Source organism: Lepidochelys olivacea (assembly GCF_965140295.1).
Source record: "Lepidochelys olivacea isolate rLepOli2 genome assembly, chromosome: 2".
NCBI classification, from domain to species: domain Eukaryota; kingdom Metazoa; phylum Chordata; order Testudines; family Cheloniidae; genus Lepidochelys; species Lepidochelys olivacea.
Genome location: NC_140412.1, coordinates 90,889,463 through 90,912,547, shown reverse-complemented (window position 1 = coordinate 90,912,547; position 23,085 = coordinate 90,889,463). Strand labels below are relative to the sequence as shown.

The 23,085-nt window shown below is 37.7% G+C and overlaps 1 protein-coding gene across 1 annotated transcript in view; it reads left to right on the top strand.

Annotated features, from left to right (window-relative positions):
- PIEZO2 (piezo type mechanosensitive ion channel component 2) overlaps window positions 1-23,085 on the top strand; it is a 454,253-nt gene that overhangs the window by 84,768 nt on the left and 346,400 nt on the right. The window contains exon 2 of the mRNA XM_084618523.1: window positions 10,433-10,528. Within this exon, the coding sequence (XP_084474649.1) occupies window positions 10,433-10,528 (96 nt within the window). The remainder of the gene's footprint in view (window positions 1-10,432; window positions 10,529-23,085) is intronic.

The following is a 23,085-nucleotide window of genomic DNA, read 5'->3' as shown; positions in this document are numbered from 1 at the left end:
ACTGGTCCCCTCAATGCCTAGAGTCAGGCGGAGAGTTAGGTTGTCACCCTCTCATATCCCCAGTAAGTGGTTCAAGGAACAGGCTGACTTCTTTGGCTTCATTTGTCTGCACTAGAACTGCAGCCTCAGACAGTGCTTGTCTACATGGGGAGTTATTCTGGAATAGCTAATCCTGACTGACTGCACATGTGGAGTACCATATTATTGTGAAATAAGCTTCATGTGCAGACACTCTCATCAGGAATAGTTAATCCACATTAAATTCACACCCTATCTTATTCCAAATTAACTTGAATATGTAGACAAACTCTTAGACCTTCACCAACTACAGGATCTGTGATTATAAACTGGAAAGAAAGAAGCCTGGAGACAAAAGATACAGTGATTAATCAGGGAAAAACCTTCTGTAACCACTGTGAGGAGGAGAGATTGAACTTGAATGATATTTTTCTACTCCTTCACTCAAAACGTGAAGGAGCAAAAGGTATCTAGTGCCTCAAACTTATTGGCATGGTCAGAGATCTCCAATAAAAAGTTGAGAAGAAAAACAGCAAAACTCTGGGACGAATAAAGGAGACAGCAAAAATAGTCTCACAGTATGTGGCATCCTGCCATTGAATTTGAAATGAACGATAATGCTAAATGGTCCATTACTACTGTGAAACGTATCCTAAGTATTCTTGATTGTATTGCATTTATCTCTCAAAACACTTGTATACCTTGTCATGCCAACAGAGTTACTGATGTTGGATTTCCTGCAAAAGTGGAGTAGAGGGTACTGGGCCCGTTGTAGGGAAGTGAGCCAGCAGAGTTCTCCGAACAATTCACATAAATCTCTAGCTGAGGCTCCGAAATGTAATTTTTTGGTTTGTATTGCCTGTGCCATAATTAGCTTCCTTCCAGCCTGAGGAGGTGGGACAAGTGGGTTCAGGTGTTAGCCTGATGAGCACCTGGGCCTCTGAAAAAGAGCTGAGAGAACTGAGAGAGAGGAACTGCAGGAAGCAGGTTAGTTTCCTGTGGGAGACCCTGACATAGTAGGTAGGTAGGCCCCAGGAAGGAAAGGCAGTGGGAGCCTGCTGAGGAAAAAAAGGCCTTCAGGGGGAAAGTCCTGGAAGTCAGTGCTTAGCTAAAAACAAATCGGCAAAGCTTAAAAGTAGGGCTGAAGAGCCGGGAACTTCAGTGAGTGGTAGATTGCAAGAAGGACTCCAGGGAAAGCAACCTGTGAGTCAGCGCTCTATAACTGAGCAGGGAAAGAGTTAAAATTAGCCTGGGAAGTTGCCATCAACTGAGCCCAAAAGGTAGGCCGAAGAGTAGCCCAAGAGGGACAGAAGAACCTGATGTTTTTTTGGACTTTTAGATGGCCTTTTATTATCCCCAAAGAAGTTTAATTTGTTTAGTAACTTGGCTACATCACTGGTACCTACCCATCTGGAGAAGGCCAAAGGGACTCACCTTGGCAGAAGAAACTGAAGCAGAGATGCTGCAGGGCCACATCACGCCAAGACAGGGCACTCTGAAGTTAGCAGCTCAGTTGCAGTACCAAAACTTGAAACGATGTATGAAATTTCCTAGCTAAGAGACTCCATTGTGAGACAAAGGGCAAGGAAAGTCAAGCATTGCCTTATCCCTCAAACTTGACCTGGTGGGGCATGTTGGGATATTGCACTGGTGTAACTGAGCAGAAATTGAACCTGTGTGGTTTAACTAAGTGGAGTTTGGCCCAAAGTGTTGAAGACTAGTGGAGTTTATAAGCAACACTTTTATTTGAATAATTTTGTTTTTCAGCTACTTAATAGTGGATTGTATTATCCAGGCGGTGATGAGGAAGACCTGATCTTTCACACCCCTGACCGACACATCTATGCCAACCTAACCCCCAGTGTATATGCAGCTATGCTGACAGAAGAGTGCATCTGTCAATGTAGCTACCATTGTATGGGAGCTGGTGTTCCTCCACTGATGGAAAAACCCTTTATGCTGGTGTAGGCTGAATCTCCACTATGGAGTTAGGCTCGCATAGTTTCTGTAATGTAGACAAACCCTTTGTTTTATTTTCTGTTTTATTATTTTATAATCAGTGTAAGGCTCATCAGATTGAGGAACAAACTGCATAGATCTGCAGTTTGTGGCCAACTTTCCTTTCCATTCCATACCTGCAGCTGTCATGAAAGGCGATGGGAGCTACAGACCAGTTTCAGAAGACAAAATTTACCTAATGCGATAAGTATTTTTAAAAGGGACAATAAATAAAAAGTGCACACATAAATGGAGGAAAAGACTGCATTTTTATTCTCATTCACTCTTGGTGTTTAGTGTTAAACAAGAGTGTTACTAGAAAAATCTATAGTAAAAACATTAATACGTCTGTGCAAGAGCTGTGGAATAACTGAGTTTTTGGTTTGGTGTCTGAACCAAAAAGTGAAAAAAACCTCAAACGTTTGTTTCAGGTCGACCTGAAATGAAATGTGTTTGAATTTTTTGGTGAAAAAAGAAATGAAACATTATATTCAAACTGAAATGAAATATTTTGTTTAATTTTTGAGGATTTTAACCCTATTAAAAACAAAATTGAGGCAACATTGAAAACAGTCATTTCAAAATGGAAAATCAAAACATTTCATTTTGAAAATATTGAAACAAAATGTTTTGACTTTTTTTCTGATTTTTTTATTATTATTGTTATTTTTTATTTCGAGCCAAAGCAATTTGGTGAGTTTGACCTGAATTAATTCACAAAATGTTTTGATTGACCGAAATATGCATTTTTTTTAATGGAAAAAATGTAATCAAAAAAATTTCTTCCAAGTTTAATCACAGCAAAATATACATACTTCAGTCAGGCATGCGGTCTTCAAATCCTATTGCTCTTGGAAATGCACGTTGTCTGCTTGGATAGTGGGTGTTAAAAAAAACCCAGCAAAATGATTTGAGGACATATTAGTCTCTCTTTCTGCAGCTGCTGAACCCAACCACTCCCATTTTGTGTTTAAACTGCTATTGGCTTATTGAGCTCTTGTATCCCACACATAGCACACTTGGACCATGGCTTGAAATGCTGCTCATAACTTCCATAGCTGAATCATTACCACCTTATTAACACTTTGTCATAATTAAAATCTGTGCTGTATTTGCAGTATTAATAAACACTATGAAGTAGATTGTCTGTCTGGCTCTGCCTGGGACCAGGCTCCAATAGTCCTTTCTGCAATCAGCAGAGCAATCTTAGTCCAGTGTCCTACAAGTTGTTTTTCTTGTATGGATCCTCACTTAATTCAGCGTGGCTCCATATGGGCACAGGGTCTGTCTCCATGTATCACATTGCAAAACTGGGGCTTTAGTTCTTGTACAACAAGGCCTTGATTCAGCAAAGCCATAAGTCTGTACTTAACTTTAAGCATGTGAGTGGTGCCATTATCACTGTTCCCATTGTCACTTGTTCACAAATGCAGTAGATTTCAGTAAAATCAACTTAAACCTGAAATTTCTGTTCTAGGAAAGTTTTGGTTCAGTTGTTCATGTTTGGTAGGATTTCCATTGTGCTGTATAGATGGAAATTCTTTGGTTTCATGCTTCTGCATCTATTCTTTAATGGCACCACAACTGTGAAAATGATCTTCCAGCATTTGCACCGTGGATTGGCATGCAAAGATACTAGCTATAATATTGTCAAATCTGGGCAACATTTTACACGAGCCTACCATCAGTGGATTTTTCATTCAGTCCAACTAAGCTGATTTCTTTAATCTTCCGCAAGTATTGTGTGTGTTTGAAAATCTTACAGTGTAACTCCCATTGACTTCAACAGAAGCTGAATTAGGCCAATCGTGTGTGGTTCTGGAAAATTCAGTAGTTTCTTAGCTATGTTTTTTGTCCTTTACGGATTGATATGCTAGAACAGAACACATCCTCTCTAAGTGCTAGTTTAGAAACCTTGAAATGTTAAATAATCACACTGCTTCAAAGAATTTTGCAGCTGGATAATAAAAATGCCGTTCTCATCCATGTAATCATGAATTTTTGGACACAACGTAATATTTTAGTTATTTTTCACCTCTTTGCTTAGATTCTATTGGATTCTATTCCTGTTCCTGCCACTGAATTCCTATGTGATACTAGGCAAGACACTTAAACCAAATGGTCTCTAATTATGTGTTTCTCATTTTCTGGGTGCCTAATGTGAGATCCTGGGGCCTGTTTTGCAGAAGTGCTGAGTGCTCCCAGCTGTGACTGAAGTCAGTGTGCTTTAATATATTAAGTACTAAGTACTCTGGAAAAATCAGGTACTAGTTATCTCAGATTGGAATCCAAAATTAGTGAGTTATCTGACCTTAATCTTTATCTCAGTTCCCCATCTGTTAAAAGGGCATAAGACCACTCCCTCACCGCACAGAGTATTGTAAACCTAAATGAATGTTTGTGAAGCACTCAGACGCTAGAGTGATGAATGCCATAGAAAAGGAAATCAATAATTGTCTTCAGAGCATGGTTTGAGAGTGTGCAGTAAATAAGGCAAGGGACCACACCTTGAACAACAGGGAAAAAATGAAATATTGAATAGCTGCTCATTAGCTGAGCATCCTCCATTATATGCACTGAATGAGGCAGGGTTCCTGTGGGGAAAAATAGGATGTGATCATGTAATTATTAGGGCTGTCGATTAATCGCAGTTAACTCACACGATTAACTAAAAAAAATTAATTGCGATTAATTGCACTGTTATACAATAGAATACCAATTGAAATTTATTAAATATTTTTGGGTGTCTTTCTACATTTTCAAATATATCGATTTTCAGTTACAACACAGAATACAAAGTGTACCGTGCTCACTTTATATTTTTTATTACAAATATTTGCACTGTAAAAATGATACACAAGAGAAATAGTATTTTTCAATTCACCTCATTCAAGCACTGTAGTGCAATCTCTTTATCGTGAAAGTGAAACTTACAAATGTAGTTTTTTTGGTTACATAACTGCACTCAAAACCAAAACAATGTAAAACTTTACAGCCTACAAGTCCAATCAGTCCTACTTCTTGTTCAGCCAATCGCTCAGACAAACAGGTTTGTTTACATTTGCTGCCCACTTCTTAATTACAATGTCACCAGGCATTTGCATGGTACTGTTGTAGCTGGTGTCACAAGATATTTATGTGCCAGATGTGCTAAAGATTCATATGCCTCTTCATGCTTCAGCCATCGTTCCAGAGAAAATGATTCCATGTTGATGACACTCGTTACAAAGGTCAAATGTGTTAATTAAATTTGTGACTGAACTCCTTGGGGAAGAATTATGTCTCCTGCTCTGATTTGTTCACATTCTGCCATATATTTCATGTTATAGCTGTCTCAGATGATGACCCAGCACATGTTGTCATTCATTTTAAGAACACTTTCTCTGCAAATTTGACAAAATACAAAGAAGATACCGGTGTGAAATCTCTAAAGATAGCTACAGCACTTGACCCAAGATTTAAGAATCTGAAGTGCCGTCCAAAATCTGAGAGGGATGCGGTGTGGAGCATGCTTTCAGAAGTCTTAAAAGAGCAACACTCCCATGCAGAAACTACAGAACCCAAACCACCAAAAGAGAAAATCATCCTTCTGCTGGTGGCATCTGACTCAGATGATGAAAATGAATATGCATCAGTCTGCACTGCTTTGGATCATTATCGAGCAGAACTTGTCATCTGCGTGGACGCATGTCCGCTGGAATGGTGGTTGAAGCATGAAGGGACATATGAAACTTTAGTGTATCTGGCATGTAAATATTTTGTGACGCCAGCTACAACAGTGCAGGCAAATGCCTGTTCTCACTTTTAGGTGTCATTGTAAACAAGAAGCAGGCAGCAAATATAAACAAACTTGTTTGTCTGAGTGATTGGCTGAACAAGAAGTAGGACTGATTGGACTTGTAGGCTCTAAAGTTTTACATTGTTTAATTTTTGAATGCAGGGTTTTTGTATATAATTCTATATTTATAAGTTCAACTTTCATGATAAAGAGATTGCACTACAGTACTTGTATTAAGTGAATTGAAAAATACAATTTGTTTTGTTTTTTACAGTGCTAATATTTTTGATCAAAAGTAAATATAAAGTGAGCCCTGTACACTTTGTATTCTGTGTTGTAATTTAAATCAATATATTTGAAAATGCAGAAAACATCCAAAATATGTAAATAAATGCTATTCTATTATTAACAGTGCGATTAATCACAATTAACCTTTTTAATCACTTGACAGCCCTCGTAATTATTGATTGTATCATAATTCATATACTTAGGGAAAAAATTAAGGCAGCCTTAATTCTGGCATTCCTAACTGCTGTGTGTTTGACTTTGCAACCTAAATAACATTCCTTTAAAAAATAGTTTGTGTAATATACACGATGATGTTTCACTTGGTTTGCCTTGAACTTGTTCATCATTTGCACTAATGTATGTACACCGTGTTACCTCCCTATTGTCCTATGTAATGATCTCTGATGAGGGCACTGTTATTACATTGTCATATGCAGCACCCTGATTTGAAAATGGAGATACATTATTTATTATTTCTATTACAAAATTACCTAGGAGCCCTAGTCATGGTCCAGGGTCCCATTGTGCTAGGCACCTTACAAACCTATAGTCATCCTATTCATGTGTTCTGCATGGTAGAAACCAACCAAATATCAAGTGTTCTGCCTTGTGATTAGGTGAAGGAGGCATGGTTGATAATTTGCCTTGAGCCTGCAAGAAGGGATCCTATTTTGCTTGTCTTGCACAATTACATGTGAATGATCTTTTTACTATAAAATAACTTCACAGTGCTGTAGTAACTCATCCAAGTGTCTTCCAATATAGTTAGAAGATGTGCTCTACAAGTTACGTGTTCTCCATTAAGTGTCACATATTTCAGTATTTTCCCTCCAACTCTAGCTTATTTACACAACACTGTATTTTAAAGAACTGCAAATGTAAAATGGGTAGAACTTTTGAGTTCCATGTTTATAGAATATAGCTATAGACTGGAATTTTCACAGGGGACCACAGGAGATAGGTGCCCAATATCTCTGGCTTTGGGTGAAAGTTGGGCAATATCACTCTTTTGAGTTCTCGTGGAAAGCCAAGGTTAATGTTAAATTCGCTTTTAAAAAAAAAAAAGAAAAAAAAGTAGATTCCTTAGGATTGACTGAATATTTTAAGGTGTGAACTGCATCAGATCTTTCTTTCAGCCAACAACATTGTTTTGCAGTGTGTTAAACATTTTGCCAGCAGCACTTCTTTAAATGAAGATTTTTATCCAATATCTTTTTGTTGCTGTCGAAATAGCATGAAAATTGAACCAAAATTAAGTCTATAGGTAACAATCTTCCTTGAAGCATACCTTTGCTGAGCCTTCTTAATAAACTTTCAACTGTAAAGTTGTTAAACAAGATGCAAGTGCTATGCACTATCCTGCTGAAGATAGAAGAAATATGACTTCATTATCGTTGGCTGGATCAATTCCTCTTCATGCTAATGCACACACATCAGTCCAGAGAGGATGTTGCCAAGAATAATATATAATCTACTCAAGCCTACAGTAAAAGCTTTAAAAAAAACCTATTTTTATGTCGTTCTTGAAAGAAGGAAGCAATAGCAGGCAGTAAATTAATTCCATTCCTAAAAAGCCACTGCTGTTAATGTAAGGTAAATATGAAAACAATTTGAGCGGATGGCTAATTTTGTCCTATGCTGCCTATGTCCTTCACCATTTTTTTTTTTGCTACCATCTTTGGTTTTTGCCACAGTTATCGCTTACAAACAGAGATGTAGTAGACATCCGCAATGCCAAAGTAAACTTGCAATTCAAAGTATTTTAGTGGTTAGGAGGACCCCAGGTTGCAAAGCTTTTCAGAGTTTTAGACAATCCGATTAGAAATAGAATATTTTCTCACTTAGGTGATGGTATTATTTCAAAAGACCAAGGAGGTATAAATCCATTAGCATTTAAATTCTCTTTGGCCTCCAGATTTTCTTATTTAGCTGATGAAGAAATTTTAAAATTGTTCAGAAAGTCCGTTGTGTGATAACTGTCAAGATGGAAGAACACAGTGCGGTACAGCAAAACATAATTAAGCCACTAAAATATTAAATGCTAGAAAAAAATGGCAAATCTATTTCTTTATAATTATTAGTTTTTATTAATTTATTTTTGTGGTAACGCCTGCAGGCTACTTAATTGGTTAAAATATTTAAAACATTTAATTATTTTTTTATAAGAATTTTAATGAAAAAAGCCTTTTCATGAAAATTTTGGCCCAGTTTTTACAGATCAACAGGAAGCTTTAATTCCTCATTCCAGTTGAATATACCTAAGAGCTTATTTGACTTTCCAACATCATAGCACTTTACAGACATCAGCTCTTACAACAGACGTGTGTTCTAAGCATTACACCATTTTGCAGATATGCAACACCTAAATTGTTCTAAATTTAAGACAATTGGATCCTGATTTTCAGAGGAATGGTACAATCCCTTTTGGCTCCCATTGATTAAAGCTGGAGTTGTGAGTAATAATCAACTCTGAAAATCAGGCCTTAGAAATCTCAAATTGGGCACCTAAAATTAATGGATTCTTTTTGAAAATTTAGGCCTTATTGAGATGTTGACAGTAACAGACAGAATTGATGTAGTCTGGAAACAGAACTTGGGAGTTCCTTGCTAGCAGTCCCAGTTGAGGCTACTCCTGAAGGCCACAGACGCTTCACAGCTACACTCTGCAGCTGTAGAATACAGAAGACCCATATAGTTTTTACATCAGACTAATCTCGGTCAGTTTAGAAATTAATAGTACAATCCCTTACAAATTGATGTTGTACAAAACACTAGTCAGTTTTGCAACCTTAAATTACAACTGCTGTATAACTTTGCTTATTTAATAACACAACTTTTGTTTATTGTACCATTTATAAGTAGGGTGGGGCAGAAGTTATGATGATCAGAACAGGCTAGATCTAAGTATGTTGATTACATGCAGAGTATAGGCCAAATTCATTCTTGGTATAGCTTTAGTCAAGATTGTGATGATGCACCAGGGATGAAGTTGGCTTAGTAAATCTAACTTTATTTAGGAACCAAATTTGCAACAGAATGGACAGAGTAAGCCAATATGTTTCCTCCAAAAGTTGGTGATCTTGGAATTAGTTGAGGGAATTGATTTGATGATTTTACTTACATTCCATGATTGTGGTATAAATAAATAGGAATGTTGTTTTTTTTTTCTACTTACTCCTTGTATCTGGCTTATCTCACAGGAAAAACTGAATGTGGTAGGTCTCATAATGTTTTAACATCTGCCATGCAGTTGTATTACATCATGCTGAGTTTTTAATAAAGAAGTCCATATACTTGACTTGCAGCATAGTCTGCATGTACAACTCTGAAGCTGCAAACACAGTCTTTAGTGATATTGCTTCTTGAACAAATGTCTCCTGAAAGTATCCAATTCAGTGAAAGTACGGTAATGCTGAACATATGAAAAAAGAAAAAGAAACACTGAAAGAAGTTAACAAACTGCCTCCTTTGCAAAACACCTTGTATTTACACTATCAGCATAAGATGTTAAAGTATCACTGGCATGAAGATCTTACATGGTGGTTTCACAGTTTTTTTCTCACTACAGGATCTTTTGTTCAGTTTTACCATCTGGTGTTTGCCTTTGGTCATAAAAAGAATTCTGGAATGAGCAGAGTGCTTTTTAAAGGATAAACACTAAATGTTAAGTTTTGGTTCCAGAATTTTGTGTGGTTAAAAATAAAATTAAATAATTATAATATAATAAAGAGTGTTACATTCTATTCTGCATAACCAAAAAGAAGAGGAGGAAAATGGATAAAAAGATTTTAATTTCCCTGGATACATTGAATAACTTTATGAATTTAGCATATCTTCCTCATTACTTAGTAGTAGTAATAATAATTTATGAATTTAGTGCCTTCTACCTGAGGATCTCAGCTATTCATCATTTAAGTATTGCTGTACTCCTGAGAGGTAGATAGCATTATCCCAATTTTATAGATGAGGAAAGTGAGACACACAAATAACAAGTGAGACTCATCCAAGGTCAAACAGGAAGTCTGTGGTGCATCTGGGAAATGAAACCAGGTCTCCTGACTCCATCTTCTGCCTCAACTATAAGACCACCCTTTCTCTAAAATGAAATGTATAGTACTGCAGGCATGTTTTGAATCACTATATTTCTACCTTAAATAGAACCTTTAGTGATTCTGTAGAACAAATACAGAGAGTGATACAATTATCTTTTTATGTGAAGAAGTTGTGTAGCAGCTATAAGCATTAGTCAAATATGCAACTCATGGTGAATGCAATTTGCCTTTAAATTTAAGTATTACCAGATAGATTGGCCAGATTAACGAACATACTCTTTTCTTTTTTCCATTGCAGCATGTGCGTTCCGTTACAATGGGCTCTCTTTTGTGTACCTCGTCTACCTCTTGCTCATTCCTCTGTTTTCAGAACCTACAAAAACAACAATGCAAGGTAAGAGTTTCCCTAATGGTTTTTTAAAGATACATAACATGTAATATGTACAGAAATCTTGTAGGTGGTATAAGATGGAGTCTTACAGGTATTTCTTCAATATACTTTTATTGGTTTGAACTTTTCTTCCGGTAAGTGAGCTGGTTTTGTAATATGTCATGTAAACTCACTGAATCTGGATTTGGAGTGAGTACTCCCTAGTAACTGATTTGATTAAATTCAACTATGGAATATTCTTTTTACAATGTATATTTTAGCCACCTATACAGACATTGGCACCCCACTGATCTCCCCATTACCATGATCTTGAAAAGTTTTTGATTTTTGTTTTTTTTGTTTTCAGTTTTACAGCTGTAGAATAACTAAATGCATCATGGATAAAATCACCCACATGTCACGTAATAGCGGCACTTCAATATTAAAATGTGAAAATAGGATTCTAGAGATGAAAAGACAAAAGCCATTTCAGAAATAGGATATTTGTTATTCCTGTGGGGTATATTGCAACAACAAATGGGTTAATCTGTAAAAGTTAGTTCTCAGAAGTTTCTGGGCAACAGTATTGTAACTTCAGGATCATTGAACAGTAAATGAAAATTTGCTGTGGTAAGCTAATATTTCCTTTTTTGTGTTTTATCAGTGATATGTATTGTCACCCAGTAGCTTGTGGGAGCTGCTTTAGTGAGTAGGTCTCTGAACTGGTCCCTGCAGTTCAGAACTCTCCGTCATGTGGCTTGACTCAAACTCTTGTATTAAAGCAGTTATTGTACCCCCAGTTCACCTTCAGACTATTATTTACAATAGTATCTCTCTTCAAGAAACATTTTAATTTTACTCCAGTGAGTGGTGGGGTGAAGAATAAAAGTAAGCTTCTTCCATATGGGAGAGAAGGAAAAGGAGATATTATGTGGGGCCCTATTGAGGCTGACGCTGTAAGTTGAAAATGTTACCTAAATTATTGGCTTTGTTTTGAGTGCTGTGGGTACCATGTACATGTAGCACACTTCCCCTACAGCAGCTCTCTCAAAGAACACGCTGCACCACTGTGATGGTTAATGGAAAATCACATTTTATTCAATAAATATCCCTAATGAAACTAGGAAATCTAGACTTCAAACATAAAAACATCTCAAATTACTAGGCTCCTACGGAGCTCTTACCTGAATCAGTAGCATCACGTCCATATAAAGACCCCGTAACATCTCTCTGAATACAGGGCTTCTATTACCACATCAGTCACCCCAAAGGGGTCTCCCAGGTTGCATCTGGAGCTACCCCTTTCCATTTTCAGCAGTAACTCTTGGCCGCCAGTCTGGTTCAGTTTATACTCTCCTGGCAACCTCCATCTGGTATGTTTTGGAATGGAGTCAGTGTGGCTCCTCTTCCTTCCTGAGCATCAGTAGTCTTGACCTTCTCCCAGGATAGCTTTTGTCTGTCAGTTTTGTTTTCAACATGACTCTAGCTTCTAATATTCATATAGATAGATTTAGAATCTAGAGTCATAGCACATACTATATATAAAAATCTGTGTTTCTGGAAAACCATTTGCATCTGATCCAGTGTTCTCCTGTTTTATGTCTGGCCTTCTGAATACTAGATAAGAGAGAACGTGAGAGGGAAGGAGAGTCATCCCAGTCAACTGCCAATTTGAAAGACATCGACCTCTTACCTTTTTAGATTATAGTGACTTGGTTGAGTAATAAGTCATACACCAGTGTACATTAACCAGCAAGTAACCTACTTACAAGTGCTTTAATGATAAATAAACAATATTCCTTCTAAAACACAGAAACCATTTCAGTGTCTTCCATATGCAGATTCAATTGGCAGATACACCATTTACCCTCTCCTCCTGCCCCCCGGTCAGTGGCATCAAACATTTTTGTTTCTTGAATTCACTGAAAACATTCCTTGAGGAATCTTTAAGTTTGTCTAAGTGCAGCCTCCCATCCCCAGGGTATTCTCCTTTTTTCTCGTTACTGGGGAGAAGAGACGAGAAATAGAATCTTTCAGGAAGTTGTAATATTGTTGTAATATTTTATAACACACAGAGAAATCATCTAACTAGAAATGGTTGTTTTTACCAAGTTAGAGTACTGTGTTCTGTTATAGACCTCACTGAGAGATAATGCACAAAACTAGTTTGAAGATAGGGTGAAAAAAAAAAGCAATTAAACTGAAAATATCTCTCATTTTATTTACTTATTTATTTATATGGCCTCTATTACAGTACTGTAGTGTTTGAGCACCTACATATACAATATTTTATGGGGAAAAGAGGTTTTTTTCCCCATCAAGTTCCATTGGAGGAGAAAGGAGTCAAAGCTAGTCTTGCACTATGGAAAATATGCCCTCACCTTAACCATTAATTCATTAATTATGACTTTGACAAGGATAAAACACAGTGTTTTATGCTGATGTAAATGCTGATGTTTTTTTGAAACCTTCAGAGTAATTTCCAAAATGATATGATGCCACATTTATTCCCACATGTTAGTTATATGTAGGTTAGAAAATGCTTTAGTCAATCCATTTTACAGGAAATGTGTTGCCTTTTAATTTATTATTTTGATTACAGTAGCTCCTGAAGAATCCAACAAAGAATGGGGCCCCACTGTGCTAAGCGCCGTACACATAGATAATGAGGGACAAAGTTTACAGTCAAAATAGACAAGCTATTCAAAGAATGGCAGAAAAGAAGTATTATTTAACCCATTTTACTGATGGAGAATTGAGGCACGGCAAGAATAAGGTGGAATTTTCAAAAGTGTATAGTTTTCTGTTGACTTAAGTGGGAGCAGAGTTAGGTCAATGCTGAGTGCTATAGAGAATTCCACCCAAGTGGCTTGGCCAAGGTAATACATCTATGGAGTATGTGGCAGAGCCAGGTACTGAATTTAGGAATCCCAAATCCCAGTTCAGTAACTTAATCCCCAAACAATCATTCCTTTGCTTTTAATCTAAAACCATCGTCCTCATGTATTATGGAATAAAATGGAGCATTCATCTTTCCCTCTCTATAACATTCACTAATTCATATATTTCCACTATGGGTCCTCTTAATTTTCCCCTTCCCAAAGCTCCTGTAGTTTTAACCAGTCAATCCCCACAAAACCTGAGTGGCATTAATGCAACGGGATTAGTTTCTGCTTGGATGCATAAGTGCCCAGTGCAGCCAGCAAAAACAGAGTTGAAAAATAAAATTAAAAAGCAAATCCTCAAAATGTTAGGAAATCCCAATCTAAGTAAAACTGCCAGTCATTTTTACTGTGGAAAGTCAGAAGGACAGTGAGAAAATGAAACATTAGTAAATGCCCAGATGTGGATTAAAGTTTCTCTTAACAGTGCTGAAGGTGACACACGAGACGGAAGCAGCAAGCCTAGAAGGGGAATACGGGTGCAGCTTCCTAGCCAATATCCGGTTACCATGTTGATTTTATGTGTTTTGCTTTTTCTGCCCTTTTCGTGTGAGCAAGAATGATTAACAACTTAAATATAGTTATTTTCTAACAGCCAAGTGTGATATTTTTTGATTGTCATCCTCATCCTCTCATTTTAGTTTTGTTTTTTAATTTATTGGATTTAAAACAAATTCCGAAGTGGTTTGATGGATACACTTTAAAACAATCCAATTTCAGTGGGGAGTGCTTTCAAAAAATTTCAGATGGTCTCATAGTAATTTTAAGTCATGGTGCACTGTACAGCTCATAAGGTAGCTACAGTGTAATGTCTTGGTGCATTTTGTGTTAAGAGTAAAATAATTTAAAATCCAAACTTAACATATTAGAACAGACTGTCTAGGGAAGAATGCTGTTAACTTTAAATGTGTGGATTGTGGAGGGTTAAATACCTTAGCTTGTTGACTTTTAAATTGTATATGTGTGTATGTATTTCTTTCTCTGTCGTATGTATGTGTGTGTCCACAGAATATAAAATGGGAAAATTTATAGCTATTTTAACTGGAAACAGCCAAACCACCATTAAATCATAGAGTCAAAATGTGAAATAAAGCAAACTTTCTACAAAATAGAAAAAATAAACATCTCGCTATGTCTCCATGTTTTCCTTTCCTCCATTCCTTTTTCTCTTGCTATACTACACTTTTTAGTCTATACAATACCTGGATCTTGTTACCTGTTTTTAATGTGTTCTCACCAATTAATTTTTCACTAAAGTCTACTCTCTTTCATTGTATGTTTTTTTGTTTGTTTGTTTTTCACTTTCTGTTCTTGCCTTTTTTCCTCCATCTCATTGTTACTTTTGTGTTTTTCTTTCTGTCCATTTTTCCTCATTTCCCCTCTTTCTGACCAATTCCGCTCATCCACCTACCACTTACACTCTTCAGTCACCATTCCCATTCCTTTGGGTCTTCCCATCCATCTTTCTCTTTCCCTTGGCTCTTCTACTATTTCCTCCTCCTTCCCCTTGTTCTTTTCCTTTGTTGGTCTTCTCTCCTCCAACTTCCAAGGAGACACTTACAAAATGACTACAGGTTCGTAGGTTGGCATGGACAAAATCAGTATAGGGGAAATTTTCTTTTAAAAGTTTCGAGAGAGTGCATTATTATAAACAATGGGGAGTGAAATATTGTATTGAACTACATTGTACATGAAATCCCTTTTAACCTCTTTTTCTTTATTCTGTAATGTTTATCTTCTAGAAAAATGTGATCACTAAAATAACTCAATAATATTAATTCTTACCTCGTGTTTTAATTCTCCTTTCTCCATGAGTTATGTTCTTTCCCGTTGATCTGAGATCTCATCCATCTCTAAAATGACATATTTTCTCTAATTAAAGCTAAAAAATTAAGATATTCAATTGACTGAAAAAATTAGCTGAACATTTTAATTGCTGAAATACTATTCAACCATTCATAATGGAAACATATTCACAAATAACTTATGCATTTAAAATTCATTGGGTTCATTGTTTGTTCATCTTGGGTAGTTATTTGTTCAACTCTACCTCTAATGTTTATAGGTCTTGAAATCAATTACTATTGGCTATTACTATGACATTAATATAAACACAAAGTGTAGTATTTTCTATCTAAAAATTATAAAGAGGACATATTGGTGCAGATAACAGGTTATTTCATTTGATTATAGAGGTGGTTTAAAACTGCTTAGGCTAAGTTATCAAGCGCAGCATTAGGAACTGCTCTTGTTGCAACCATAATTTTACAGTAATTCTAAAACCATATAGCTTTTTAGGTAGTGGTCCTCCTTGTATAAACAGTGGCTGACTAGTGACTGGTTTATTACCTATAGTAGCTCTCTTAAGGCAAAGAATAAGTAGTAACGGCTTAATAGACCAGTTGCAAACTATAATTCTGTTGCCCTGATTGGGAATCAATGGAGTAATGTGTTTAAAACAGTTTTAATGATAGTGTTATTTCTGTCATGAAAAAGTAGAGTAAGTAAAGTTATGTCTTATATTTTAATTGGCTTGGACAGGAGAAATTACTCATTTATCAGTACTGAATAACTGGTTTTCCTTAATAGAAGTGAGATTGCATTCTGTTAGATTTACCAGCTGTTCCTTACTCCAGTTGCTAATTTATATTATAGTAGCTGTGAATAAGAAGCATTCTTAACCAGATAGTGTTTGTTTTTAAAGTAATATACATCACTTTAGTAAAGCAGTGGATCAGATTCAGCTATCGTTACTCATGCTGAGTAACAACATGGATAGAACTACTTTGGAATAAGATACTACTCAGTGTGAGAGAAGACTGGCAGAATCTGGCTCAAAATAAATATCTGCTAGGTATTTTTATATCTTGTTTGGCTGAGGAGCTAATGTAATAAGAATTATCCATTTAAAATATGAATATATTTAAACCATGCACAAACCTGCAAATATTCAAGAATATTTTTTGCCCAGTTGTGCTGGAAGGAGAGGAGACACTGGATGTGGTTTAATTAGGCTGCAAATTTATTCTTAGATGTCTGGGAGTATCTGATAGATAAAAGCGTATAGTGCAGGTAATTCCATAATCATTTCAATATATACCTGGGAAGCTTCCATCAGCCCTTCCCGTCCCCCATCGTGTCTTTTACCAATGCTGTTTACAGAAATTGATATAGAACATAAGGTTTGTAGGGAATATTAGTGCTTACAGGCATCTTGGGCTTGTTGAATCAACTTGCTAAATAATGAGGTCATAAAACAGTAATTTACCCTGCAAAGAATTATGTGCATAGCTGTTATGCTCTGTGAGTAATCCCATTGAACTTGATATAGAGGTAATAAATTCAACCACATTTAGAGGTTTACAGATCTGCTACTGTTTCTATGCTAAGAGAGCTGATTCTTTAGCTGAAGTGGTAGGAGCTCATGCTTTTATATTCAGAGGTCCTGGGTTCAGCCACCACAGGCAACCCAAACAGGGCTGGTGTTACATTTGGCCTTGCCACTGGTAACCATTAGTCCATGACATCTTTTCAGAGACAGAGGTAGAAATCAAGAATCCTAATGCCCTGCATTCCCACTGCTGTCTCTCAAATACTGTTTAACCCAAACACAATTTGTGTTTTGTGTCTCCCTGTATGGTCTGATCCAGCTAGGAGGAGATAACATGCTTCCCTGCAACAGCTACTTATATAGCTGAAATGGAAGAGGTCTTTTGTGTGGATCTGAAGGTTGTGTGACAAAGTTCCTGCTCTACCTTGGTGGGTCTTGTGCTTATTGGCAGATATGCTCGCCTTGGAGCTTCACGGCAGCCCTCAGCTTGGCCGTTTTTCTGAATTCACAGTCCAGGTCGACTCCTCCTGTGTCTGACCAGGAGTTGGGAGGATTTGGGGAAACCTGGGCCCGCCCTCTACTCCGGGTTCCAGCCCAGCGCCCTGTGGAATGCAGCTGTCTAGAGTGCCTCCTGGAACAGCTGTGCGACAGCTACAACTCCCTGGGCTACTTCCCCATGGCCTCCTCCCAACACCTTCTTTATCCTCACCATAGGACCTTCCTCCTGGTGTCTGATAATGCTTGTACACCTCAGTCCTCCGACAGTCCGTGTTCTCACTCTCAGCTCCTAGTGCCTCTTGCTCCCAGCTCCTCACACGCACACCACAAACTGAAGTGAGCTGATTAGCCTAACTTAATTGATTCTAGCAGCTTCTTGATTGGCTGCAGGTGTTCTAATCAGCCTGTCTTAATTGTCTCCAGAAGGTTCTTGATTGTTCTGGAACCTTCCCTGTTACCTTACCCAGGGAAAAGGGACCTACTTAGCCTGGGGCTAATATATCTGCCTTCTATTACTCTCCTATAGCCATCTGGCCTGACCCTGTCACAGTTGTGTCTTCACTTTTGGGGCCTCGATACCACAGGATGTGGCTAGTGCTGCATACAGCCTGTCACCTGCGAGTCATCAGGGCTGCGAGTTTGTATCCTTCCCAGTTCAGCAGGGATTAAAAGTTTCTCCCATCTAATAGACATTTAGTAACTCCTATGTGAGATGAGTTTGAATCCCCATTCAAACACCCCGCTATAGTCTATTTTGCACTAGACTATAAGCTTTTAAGGCAGAGGCTTTTTTTTTTTTACTATGTGTTTGTATGGTGCCTCCACCACAGGCCCTGTTTGTAGTTGGATTTTCAAGTGAGTGTTCATATAGCTGGGGCCAAAATGGTCTTATTCACTGTGAATTTGTGAAAGTTGGCAGTGCTGTAATTGTCATATACATTGTAGAGGAAGAGTGGGAGTTAAATACCAGAACAAAAATATGATTATTTATTATATAGGTTAGTTAGACAGAAATTAAAGGGTACAGTGCCAAAAGTGAAATCTCTGCAAGCTGCGTGGAAACTTTTTAAAGACACTGTAATCAAGGCTCAACTTAAATGTATACCCCAAATTAAAAAACATAGTAAGAGAACCAAAAAAGAGCCCCTGTGGCTAAACAACAAAGTAAAAGAAGCAGTGAGAGGCAAAAAGGCATCCTTTAAAAAGTGGAAGTTAAATCCTAGTGAGGAAAATAGAAAGAAGCATAAACACTGGCAAATAAAGTGTAAAAATATAATTAGGAAGGCCAAAAAAGAATTTGAGGAACAGTTAGCCAAAGACTCAAAGTAATAGCAATTTTTTTAAAGTACATCAGAAGCAGGAAGCCTGCTAAGCAACCAGAGGGGCCACTGGACGATCGAGGTGCTACAGGAGCACTCAAGGACGATAAGGCCATTGCGGAGAAACTAAATGAATTCTTTGCATCGGTCTTCATGGCTGAGGATGTGAGGGAGATTTCCAAACCTGAGCCATTCTTTTTAGGTGAAAGATCTGAGGAACTGTCCCAGATTGAGGTATCATTAAAGGAGGTTTTGGGAACAAATTGATAAATTAAACAGCAATAAGTCACCAGGACCAGATGGTATTCACCCAAGAGTTCTGAAGGAACTCAAGTGTGAAACTGTAGAACTACTATGTGTAGTCTGTAACCTATCATTTAAATCAGCTTCTGTACCAGATGACTGGAGGATAGCTAACGTGATGCCAATTTTTAAAAAGGGTTCCAGAGGTGATCCTGGCAATTACAGGCCGGTAAACCTGACTTCAGTACCAGGCAAACTGGTTGAAACTATAATAAAGAACAATATTGTCAGACATATAGATGAGCATAATTTGTTGAGGAAGAGTCAACACGGTGTTAGTAAAGGGAAATCATGCCTCACCAATCTACTAGAATTCTTTGAGGGGATCAACAAGCATGTGGACCAAGGGGATCCAGCGGATATAGTATACTAAGATTTTCAGAAAGCCTTTGACAAGGCTCTTATGCAAAGTAAGCTGCCATGGGATAAGAGGGAAGGTGCTCTGATGGATTGGTAACTGGTTAAAAGATAGGAAACAAAAAGTAGGTATAAATGGTCAATTCTCAGAATGGAGAGAGGTAACTAGTGGTGCCCCTGGGGTCTGTTCTGAGACCAGTCCTAGTCAACCTATTCATAAATGATCTAGAAAAAGGGGTAAACAGTGAGGTGGCAAAATTTGCAGATGATACAAAATTACTCAAGAGAGTTAAGACCCAGGCAGACTGTGAAGAGCTACAAAAGAATCTCTCAAAACTGGATGAGTGGGCAACAAAATGGCAGATGAAATTTCATGTTGATAAATGCAAAGTAATACACATTGGACAGCATAATCCCAACTATACATATAAAATGATGGGGTCTAAATTAGCTGAGAAAGAGATCTTGGAGTCATTGTGGATAGTTCTCAGAAAACATCCACTCAATGTGCAGCGGCAGTCAAAAAAGCGAACAGAATGCTGGGAATAATTAAGAAAGGGATAGATAATAGGACAGAAAATATCATGTTGCCTCTCTATAAATCCATGGTATGCCCACATCTTGAAAACTGTGTGCAGATGTGGTCGCCCCATCTCAAAAAAGATATATTGGAATTGGAAAAGATTCAGAAAAGGGCAACAAAAATGATGAGGGGCATGGAATGGCTTTCGTATGAGGAGAGGTTAATAAAACTGGGACTTTTCAGCTTGGAAAAGAGACAGCTAGGAGGAGATATCATTGAGGTCTATAAAATCATGACTGGTGTAGAGAAAGTAGATTAGGAAGTGTTGTTTACTACTTCTCATAACACAAGAACTAGGGGTCACCAAAGGAAATGAATAGGCAATAGGTTTTTTTAAAAAAAGGAAGTATTTCCTCACACAACTCACAGTCAACCTGTGGAACTCCTTGCCAGAGGATGTTGTGAAGGCCAAGACTATAACAGGGTTCAAAAAAGAATTAGATAAATTCATGGAAGATAGGTCCATCGATGGCTGTTAGCTAGGGTGGGCAGGAATGGTGTCCCTAACCTCTGTTTGCCAGAAGCTGGGAATGAGCGACAGAGGATGGATCACTTGATGATTACCTGTTCTGTTCATTCCCTCTGGGGCACATGGCACTGGCCACTGTTAGAAGACAGGATACTGGGCTAGATAGACCTTTGGTCTGACCCAGCAGGGCCACTCTTATGTTCATATGTATGATTTAAAAAAATCTCATGCTTTTTGGAGGGGGCCTGACTCACGACTTTTGGAATTTTTGGCTTGGCAATACTGTGTGTTAAGATGTGTTTTAGATAGGTTCCATCCATACTGTAACTGTAACCACAGAGATAATTTCTTCCATTTTTTGGAGGTTTATTGCCCATTGGCTTTTAGGTGTCAATTATAAAGTACACTGAGGAATAACTGGGTTGCTGACTAGAGAGGGAGAGCTGTTTGATGTCCCCAGAACTACTGAATGTCTTTGTATACACTTGAGGCATCAGAGAGATTTATTTATAGTTCAGAAAATGCTTTTGAGCAATTAAAAATGTGATTTTTACTGGATTGGGCATATGTCTGTTTATGGAGCCATGCCAGTCTGCTACATAAACATCCTTTGGCTCAAAATACTGCATCTCAGCTAGGTTTCTTCATTTTTAGCATCATGCATATTCCCAGGGGGTGAACAATGGAGTTCATTATAACTAACAGGCCAGATCCAGGAGTACTTACTCATTCCTTATTCAGGCAAATTTTAGTAAAAATGAAGCAGGTCTTTAAGATCTAGCCCAACATTGGAAATCCGCTTGCTTTTCATAAGTGGAGAACTGTTCTGTTAGTTACTAATATCCTATACCGTTCTCCCTGCTTTCATATCAGACCATTTGGTGGGGAAAATAACCTTCTTAAAATTAATGTTAAGTGAATTTATTACTTATGAAAAGCATCATACTGACCGCCCAGGAAATGGAAATCCTCCATTCATTGCCGGAGCATTTTATACCACAGCAACTGTACCCTTTGGTGTGTTTCAAGCTTTGCAAAGTGGCATGCTCTAATGTGAGAAGATAGATCTCTGATTCTGTGCCCGTTTATCCATGGCCTCTCTAAAGAGACTGTCAACAGAAATTCCAGGTAGATGGCTGATTTTATGCTATGGACACCAGTTTTCATCTTCATTATCATTGTTTAAGTGCCAGATGTGTTTTTGGAGCTGAATATGACATAGAATCCAGACAGCACCTGGTCCTAACTTTACAACCGAAGCAAAATAGGCATGGTAGACAGGGTGAAGTGGGAAGCCAAAAAGAGGAAATAACTAGGGTTTTTACTTTAGCTTATATTATTAAATCATTGGTGCTTTTTTTTGTATATCTTCAGGAGTGATCTGAATGAAAAGAAGAGTAGTGTCTTTGCAGCCTGGAGTTGGATAAGAGCTCTATAGATAGGGGCAGCATTGAAGAAGGCCTGGAGTTAGTTGTGATAGTGTGAAATTAGGGCATGAATACAGGTGTTAGAAGCACTGCTGGGCTGTTGGGCTACCAGGACTTGGGCTAAGACACCAGGTTATTTCACATACAGGCCACCAAACTACTGTCATGTTAATGAGCTTTGGCCATTCCCATTATGGCAAGGACTTGGTAGTGAAAGTCTCCTTATCCTTTTATCCCTCAAATATTCATAAACAGAGGAATAGAAAATGACTGCAGTTTCCACGATATGCATCTGAGGAAGTGAGCTGTAGCTCACGAAAGCTTATGCTCTAATAAATTGGTTAGTCTCTAAGGTGCCACAAGTCCTCCTTTTCTTTTTGCGAATACAGACTAACACGGCTGCTACTCTGAAACCTGTCTTTAGGATGTATGTGTGTCTAGAGTTAAGGAATAAAATAGTTGCTGAATCTCATTGTAATGAGCAGTTTTGTAAATTTGTCTACATTTAAGAACATGCGATTGTGGTGGAGAAGATCCCCACCCCTGTCAGGAAGCAGTTAGAGCACCTCTGGGCAAATCAGCCTCAGCCTGGTGCACCTGTGGATATGGCTACACTGTATTGTGAACCTAGGTCTCTAGGACCCAGGAGTTTTGGTGTTTCCAAGCCCATGTTTGAGCTTCCAAACTGCATTGTGAATCTGGCCTTAGAATTGCTGGACCTGGATCTTTCAGCTGTGCTAGCGTGTCCATACTGCACTATGAAGACCTTCTGACTCAGGCCGGAGACCAAATGGCGTCCCAGGCGAATAGTGTCTTTGGTGCCCTCCCCCACATTTGTTAAACTTTTGAATACCTTATTTTTTATTGCATTTGTAGCCCATTTCATGACTTGGATATACAATTTGCCTGCATGATTTATCTCTGTCATATAAGATGATAAATTTCCTTACTAGGAAATCTATATTTATTCCTTCCATATATAAGCAAATAAAAAAAAATCCATTTCCTCTAAGCCTATAGAAACATTTTTAATTTTAAGAATAACTGAAATGTACTAACATCAAGAAATTGAACTGTGACCCTTCTGGCCTTGAAATCTAAGTCTAATACTTACTTGTACTAGATCTTGATTTATGCATCCAGATTCTTTCATTTGCATACACAAATGGTAAATAGCATGCCAAAAAAAAAAAAAGGGGGGTATGAACAAATGGAAACCACATTTGGAAAACTTAATCCAGAATAATTTAAAGGAAATTTTGTCATCAAATATACTTCTTAGAGGTTGATTGTTTAAACAATTCTAGTAGAGAAAATGTGTGTAATTTTACCCCTCCATTTGCCACAGTGGG